The following is a 7911-nucleotide window of genomic DNA, read 5'->3' as shown; positions in this document are numbered from 1 at the left end:
CAGGAAACGGAAATTGATGTTGGGTCCATTACTTTAGTGTAAATAACTCTGGCCATCACCTTAACTTTTTTTTCTGATGTCAATAATTGTCAGCAATCAATGTGAGAGGGGGACCCCAGCTGGCGTGTCGAACACAGGTGACTCTGAAACTGACCTAAGGGCCACTTGGCCGGTTTATGATCCAGAGTGACTCCACTTCATTCCGGGGGGGTTTACACTGCACTGGGGCCAGAAGCAGCATCAGACCCCAGAATGAGCAACAGATCTGCTGATTGTACCCCCCACACAAATGCACGAGGCTCCCACAGGGAAGCAGATCTGGCCGAGCCCCTTTGCAGGAGGGTCCCCAGGTCCAGGCCACCCCAATCCCTGAGTCGTATTTACTTCCCTCTCCTCCCCCCCCCTTCCACCCCCTCCACCTCGTGAGCCAGACGCGCTCCGCAGCCTGCTCGTGGCATTGTGGGATGAAACAAGATGTAGGCAGAGAAGAGCGAGAGGAAAACGCTTGTCGCTGTGGGCCGAGGCCGCGGCGCAGCCAATGGCGAGGGCGGCTGGCTGAGCCACTGCAAGGGGAGGGGCGCCTATTTCAGCGCGGGGGAGGCGGCCGGGCGGAGAGCGCGCGCTGGGCAGAGCGGGGCACACGGCGGCAGCGGAGCGGGTGCGAGAGCGAGTGCGCGGCGGAGGCGCTTCGGGTCCGTTTGCCGGTGACTCCCGCGGGGCAGGTGAGGCGGGCGCGCCGCGGCGGGGGCGGGTGTATTATTATTATTTTGCCTGGTGCATTCACGAGCAGGGGAGGGGGCGGCTCCCCCCCCCCCCCGGGGCTGCAGCTGCCTGGCCGTGGGAGGCGAAGTGGGCTGCAATGGGGGGGCTGCACCCCCCCTCTCTCGCCAGCCTCCAGCTGGCGGCTGCACCCGCTCCCGGCAGCTTTGCCCCTGGGAGCAGCAGGAACTGGGGAGCTGCTCCGGTTCCTCCCACTCACTCCTGCTGCAGCCTCTGAGTGACCCCTTCCCGCAGCCGGAGCCGGCTTGCTGCCCGTTTACATCGGTGCATTGATGGGGCTCCCGTGCAGCCCCGCCCCCGCCCCCCCAATGGCTTTTAGCAGGGAACTTGTGCAGCTGCTGCTGCTGCATCCTCGGCCCGGCCTGCCCAGGCCGAGTATCCGCGTTCTCCGAGGCAAGGTCATCCTCCTGATCCGAGCTAGACGCTTCCCCTGGGGGCTCGGGAAGTGAAGGTCACACCTCTTCCCCCCAGATCTCAGCGTGCCTTGGTCTGCTGGGGACTGCACGGAAACCTCCTCCCCTGGGACAGCTTAACAGTGGCCAGGAGGAAATACACTAGGGTGGTGTAGGGACCAATCCTGTGCTAGTAGGAGACGGCTCTGGCCTCTGTTTCAGGAGGAAGAGGGTAAAGAGGAAGGTTCCCTCCCTCCCTTATAGGAAAGGGCAAATGTTCTACCTGCTCGGTGGCATTAATTCTGGTATCCGCTTCTTCCCCAGGAGTTTGTGTCAATTTATGCCTGGGCCAGTCTCTCTTGAGGCCTGTTTTGGTGGCTTCTCCCCCCTGGGAAATGCAGCAGCAGCCAAGCCTCCTTGAGTAGGGGGTGAGCTGTCTCTGGCCCTTTCTAGGAGGATGAGAGGTGTCGTGGTATTGTTAAGGCCCAGCCCTGTGGCTAGGGGAGGAGCTGTCGCTCTGATCTGCAGGTGGAGTAGTTGCGCTTGGCAATGCCAAGGTGAATGATGTTTGGCCTCTGGTACTGTGGCTCGGCGTGCTGCTCCCTTACCTGTTCCCGCTTCTACCCTCCCCTTTCCAGACGGCAGTGGTTGCAGCAGCCTCACTCAGCTGCTGTCGTGAAAAGGCTGCTGTCTCCAGGAGAGAGGGGAGCATGGCTGAAAAGGGTGCGGGTGGGGGAGGGAGAGGAGACATCTACATACTTAAGCAAAAAGGAGTTGTTTTCTATTGCAGCACTGGCATAACTAGTGCTTGGCAGGCCTGTCTGTGCTCCCAAGAATCCTGTTCTAAATAAGACCAGGAAGGAAGACACTTTCTGCAGGTCTCTCACTGAGTGCTGTAATTACAGAAGCCCTCTGAATTGACTCTTCAAGCAGCCACATGTGGCTTGTCCTGGGTGCACTGCTTGGCTGTCTCTCTAGGGCTTTCCTTTGTGGTTGTTGACATACTTGAAGCTCCAAATCTACCCCCTCCTGCTAAACAGTGATTTAAACCCCAATCATCTGGGGGGTGGAAGGCACCTGTGACTGGTTTCCTAAAAACTCTTACAAATGCACGTGCTCTTTCCTGGCATTCTAGATGAATTCCCATCCTCCTCCTTTAATGCTATTAGTGTGTGTTAATAATAGCAATGCGCAATTATACACGGTATCTAAAATGTATAAATTAGGGAGCACTATGAGTCTTCAACTGCAGGCAGAATAAAGAATTGAAGTATTGTAGTCATAGGGCTGTTATGTAACTGGATTCTTTCTCTCTCTGGATAGCAGGCTCCTTTAGTTGCTATAACAAAGCTACTCCTTCAGTTTTTCTGGGACTGCTCCAGGAAACAATCATTGTCGCAGACTCTCTCCTTAATGGAGCTAAACATGTATGGGTTCCCTACCTCCAAACATATAGTGCTAGCCTAGTAAAATAGCTCAAGATTTACTAAGTCTTGTTATGGCACCGTAAACTTAATGTGGCTTTGCAGACCTAATTTGACACATTCTCTGCTGTGAAAAGGCATCCTTAAAGCGTAAGTAACTTTGTGGTAGTCCTATGGTAAAGCTAAATATGATAATCGGCAACCATGGGCATCACCTAGACAGCTGCCCTTCACTAGTGTAGTCCTTCAAATGAAGGCCCTAAACTGGTCAGATATCATGCCTGATTCTCCACTTGTTCCACCGAAATAACAATGGAGAACTGAGTTTAAAGTGGCTGTATGTTGTTCACGTGCTAGTTGAAATGGGTCATACATCAAAAGTACTAATCAACACAGGTCCACTCTTAGCTCAGGCAAAATTCACAGGTTTGTTGTTAGTGGGCATTTTGGCCGAGTAAGGACTGAAACGTTAAATAGTAACTTTCAGCTGATCTACAAACGGCATATAAAACTAGCTACAACTAGTGGGTGTGTCCCGAGCAGGGGATCTGAGACTTGCTTACATATAGGTGACTCATCACTGAGTAGCGTAGAACTCCCTAACTAGTTTTAGCAGAGGGAAAGAGGTTAAACACCCTGTCAGACATGCCACAGTTCAGGCTCTTAAAAGGTCACAGGTAGGCTCTCTTGTCTTGGATGGAAGTATCATTCCACAGCAGAACTGGCAACCCTAACATCCCAATATTGCAATGTTGTGATGTGCATGAGACCAGCAAAACTGTTTAGGTTTCATTGGTCAAGCTGAGCAAAGTACAAAAGGGAATCCATGACACACGGAGGTAAACTAGATCTGAAACTGCTTCCGTTCTGGTCTGAACTAGCAAGAACAGCTGAATGTATGACCCTTAACCTTACATTTAAAGGGAATGTACACACTTGAGTGAAATAATAAATGCTTCTGCTACTATATCCATTGAACGCATTCACCTACAATCTGTGCAGACAAACAGGGGCTGCTGTTGGTAGAGCCATATTACTGCTCCACTCCATTGGCTATACCTGCAAGGAAATCCATCTTTAGCCATTGCTTATTGATTTGCGGGCCTGCTGCTCCTGTAATTTAAAGGAGTAGAAGATCTCTGCATAGGATTTATGGGTTTTTAAAGCTAAAAATGTATGTACAGGTGGTGATCCTTGGCTGTCTCTAGTCTAATCTCCAAGTGGCTTCCTGTACTACAGTATTCCACAACCTAATAGTATATCCTAGGATTACTGTGTAGTGTGCCTACAGCCAGATGTTGGGCAAGACAGGGGTTTGGTGTAACCTGCAATATAAATACAGAACACTGTATCCAGAACTGTTTTAAGTTATGTAGACCATGTAGTCTAATGCATGAAAGAACTGTAGCAGAATCCTATGGGCACATCTTAATACTTTATGTTCCGCCTTAGGTTCACAATGTCTGACAGAAAGGCTGTGATCAAGAATGCAGACATGTCTGAGGACATGCAGCAGGATGCTGTAGACTGTGCTACACAGGCAATGGAGAAGTACAACATAGAGAAAGACATTGCAGCATATATAAAGAAGGTATTATGTAGCTGCTATAAAATGGCATAGGGTTGGCTGGGACATGTTGACCATCTTAAGTACTTATTTGACCCTCATCACCATAGTACCGGCGTGGTTCACAACACCCCTGTGAGGTAGGGCAGTGCTGTTATCCCTGTTTCTCCGATGGGAGCTGAGACCGATTCTATGATGTGGTCAAGATCACGCAGGCAGTCTGAAGTAGAGAGAGACTTGAACTTGGGTTTTCCAAGTTCTCGGCTAGCACCTTAACCAATGGACCATTCTTTCTGGCTAGCCAAGCTAAAAGGACTTGGTTGCTGTTTACCCTAAGTAGCAACTTAATGTATTGTTGCTATCTCTCTGCAATCTTCTGAATCTTTGGAAGGCGTGACTTGATTTAAACTGTGTGGCTACTGTAGTTAAAACAAAACAAACAAACAAAAAACCCCAACCCATCTAGTCAAGTGAAACTTCCTTGCTTCTGCTTAGCACTTCTAGACTAAATAAACTCCCACTTCCACCCCCCCCCCTCCTTTTTCTAGGCTTTTCTGCCTGTTGATATCTTCTTAACACTGAGTTTTTGGAAGTTCTGAGCACCAGCTCTAATTGAGGTGAATGGAGCTGTGGGTGCTCAGCCTGCAGAGATGATGCAACTTAAACACCTCACATCTGTCTGAACCCTTTACCTGGATTTATCTGTGGAACCCTGAAGATTAGAGGAACTGACTGATCAAAGTATCTTTCAGTTTGTTCACCTTATGTATTTGATGGAATCTTGTGCATAGTTGGTGTCCCCTGTTTGTGTAGGCCCTTCACACAGCAACGAGGGGGAGAGAGAGAGCACTCGAGGGGAGGGAAACAAGAGGAAAATATTATTATAGAACCAAAACTAGGCAGGGTGGGTTGGGACCCAATGTGGGACCTGAAACTACTTAACTCCGTTCAACTCTAATTCAAGTTGAAATTTGATGGTCTCAACAAGTTGAGAATATCTTTTATATTTTCTTAAAATCTGGCCTTTCCAGGTCAAAAAGTGACTAATCCAGAAGGCTCTTGGGACAGTGCAACGAGGGAATGGAATACAACATAAGACAACCAAAGCTCAGGAAAGAAAATGGCTTGTTGCGTGTTTGCTTCCTTTTCTGATATAAAGGAAATGGCTTACTGCACATTCCCTGCCAATGGAAGAAAGGTTACTTGCAAAGGACTTCAACTGTCTTTTTTTTGTTGGTGCCTTGCTGCTTTCTGGTGTATAGTCTAAGGCTTTCTCACTTTGATTTTTTTCCTTTAAATCAGGACTGTTGAGTCTGATATTTCCCTAGTTTCGCCTGAGGACTGGGTCATGGGAGATCCATATTAACTGAAGGGATGAGAGCTCTCAATCCTTACCAGAAACCCTTTCCTCCCAATTGCTAAATTGGTTAAATTGTTTATCCCAATGATCCACTACTTCACTTGTTTAGCTTTCGGCTTCACCGATGTCTTCCCAAGGCAGACAATATCTGAATGTTTCTGCTTGTTTAAATTAGCAAGTCTCCTCACAGACTCTTCTGCTGCTTTATGAAGACTGCCTGAAGCCTGACTTTTTTTCCTTTTCCAAGTGACCTTTAAGATCCAGCGGCTTGCTGGAACACGCATTCCAAAATACTGTTTCTGGGGGTCAGCTTGGAATGGGAGGGTTTAAATGGTTTTGTGGAACAACTGGCCTACACATGTGGCTTGAATACCACTGTACCAAGGGGACTTTTAAAATCTGCAGTTATGGTCTGGAGCTTGTGTATAAATCACTCAGGTACATGGCATGGGACCTCTTCCGCACTCCAGGGCAGCCCCTTTGTCTCCTGCTAATTAGCACATCAGTAAGGTAGTAGTATCTTGCATCCACCTCTGTTGTCTTCAGATTTCCATTGCATTTGTATCTAACAGTAACCAGTTATGAAAGTATATTTCAGACTGTTCTGATGTGGGCTTTCTTGGTCTTAACTACTGTACTCTCTCTCCCTTTTAGGAATTTGACAAGAAATACAACCCTACTTGGCACTGCATTGTTGGCAGAAATTTTGGCAGCTATGTAACACATGAGACAAAGCACTTCATCTATTTTTACTTGGGTCAGGTTGCAATTCTTCTGTTCAAGTCTGGATAGGAAGTCGGAGCAAGTGAAATTTGGACTGTAATGCACTGATGGCTGAAGCCAAGATTCCCTTTAACATGGCTGTGCCGCTGCATGGACTGTATACTATATTTAATGTGTATATGTTGCAGTAAAATCTACTTCTGTTTAGTTGCCTGGGAAGAAGGCGGCATTTTTTTGTTACTGCTTTTTTTTTTTTTTGATTTTTTTTTTTTTTTTTTTTGGTTGTATTGCACTAGGAAAACTGTAAATGCTTAAACAATGGCCTTTCAATGGGAAGAAATAAAACTGTTCCACAAACAGCTCCCCCAGTGGTAACCTTTTCTTTGGCAAGGCGGGGAAAACACTTTTTGTTTAGCAGACCAAAAAGAGATCTTATTGAGTTCATAGTAAATACTCTTGTTAGACTGTTTAAACTTCTGTGTGTGTATCAATGGAGGAACGTCAACTTTCCTTTTCAGTTTTAGTCTGTGGGGTGGATGTGGGAGCTGTCAATTTGGCTTCGCTGGTCATCTCAGCAGTTGGTGGGGAGAAAGGCCTTATAATGCCCATGTAAATTAGCCGGGAGGCTTTTTAACAAGGTTTTCATTCAAAAAGTGTATTCCCATCTTGGGACTGCATGGCAAATCATACAACTGGGCCTTTATGTTTTCTCGAGAAATGCCCACACCACTGCCCTCAGATCAGCCTACATGGATCAACTAAACTCACAGCAACTTAATCTAGTCTGAAACTTATTAAATGTTCCCCCCCCCCCCTAAATTATTACTTTTTGTAGGAGGAAGGATCTCCTGGCCTCAGTTGGTTCGTGGTGGGGTGATCCAGAGCTTAGTTGCTGCCACTGAGACTAACTTTCTTAGGCCATCTGGTCTCTGTTCCAAAATGGACTAGAAAATTTTAAATGTAGTGATTGACACCAGAATCTGAAAGACTTGATTTGGCATGTCTTTATCCAGACAACACTGCCTTAACTCAGGTCTTTCCCTAAAGTAACCTAGTCATCTGGAAGACTTGCAGATGGCCACTGTTGTCTCCATCAGCTACAGTGAAAATCCTCCAAGAATAGCTTCTGTGTTCCAAATCTTTCTCCTCTCTTAGCAGAAGCTGTTTTGTGAGGGGAAACTCGTGAACATATTCTCTGAAGACAGAATGTCGTTCTCTCCAATAGGGTCAGCAGTGTTGTCTTAGTGTGTAGTAACTTCTAGTTCAAACTGCAAGAAGGTTCTTCTGGATCATCCTAGGGTGGTGTCCCTTCCCCTTCAGTCCCCCCTCTCCCCCCAAAAAATAAATAACCCTCCAAAAACACCTGTGGTGGCTTCTGCAAAACTTGGTGCTTGCAGTAAGAGCTTATTGATTGGTGGTTAATATGGGCAGAATTTCTAGAATGGAGTGAATTCTGTTCTAGGGCATGGTGACTCCTAACTCTCGAGATGAACCAAGTTGAAGGTTGAAAGTAACATGCCACTGCTTTTTGTTTGCTGTATTGGGAGAGGGGAGAAAGTGTAGCTATTAATTGTGAAATGACTGAATGACCCAGGCTGACTTTTTCCTGAAGTAAAAGTCCTTGTGTCTGTAGACTGTGCAAAATCCAAAGTATACCTAACTTTG

General features: G+C 47.1%; 1 protein-coding gene across 1 annotated transcript; it reads left to right on the top strand.

The window, feature by feature from the left end:
* The first annotated feature begins 634 nt into the window (after nucleotides 1-634).
* Nucleotides 635-6520, top strand: DYNLL2 (dynein light chain LC8-type 2). Its single transcript, XM_065418137.1, has 3 exons — nucleotides 635-722; nucleotides 4049-4187; nucleotides 6178-6520. The coding sequence occupies exons 2-3, from the start codon at nucleotides 4056-4058 to the stop codon at nucleotides 6313-6315; spliced, it is 270 nt and encodes an 89-aa protein (XP_065274209.1). The 5' UTR covers nucleotides 635-722; nucleotides 4049-4055; the 3' UTR covers nucleotides 6316-6520.
* The last annotated feature ends 1391 nt before the right edge of the window (nucleotides 6521-7911 follow it).

The sequence above is a fragment of the Emys orbicularis genome, chromosome 17 (assembly GCF_028017835.1).
Source record: "Emys orbicularis isolate rEmyOrb1 chromosome 17, rEmyOrb1.hap1, whole genome shotgun sequence".
Classification (NCBI taxonomy): domain Eukaryota; kingdom Metazoa; phylum Chordata; order Testudines; family Emydidae; genus Emys; species Emys orbicularis.
The sequence above is the reverse complement of the archived record's forward strand: the minus strand, read 5'-3'. Positions and strand labels throughout refer to the sequence as shown.

Bases quoted from the DNA above. Each gene is read 5' to 3' on its own strand.
- DYNLL2 (XM_065418137.1), top strand. From the start codon at position 4,056: ATGTCTGACAGAAAGGCTGTGATCAAGAATGCAGACATGTCTGAGGAC. The intron at 4,188-6,177 runs GTATTATGTAGC...TCTCCCTTTTAG, and splicing joins TTGCAGCATATATAAAGAAG to GAATTTGACAAGAAATACAA.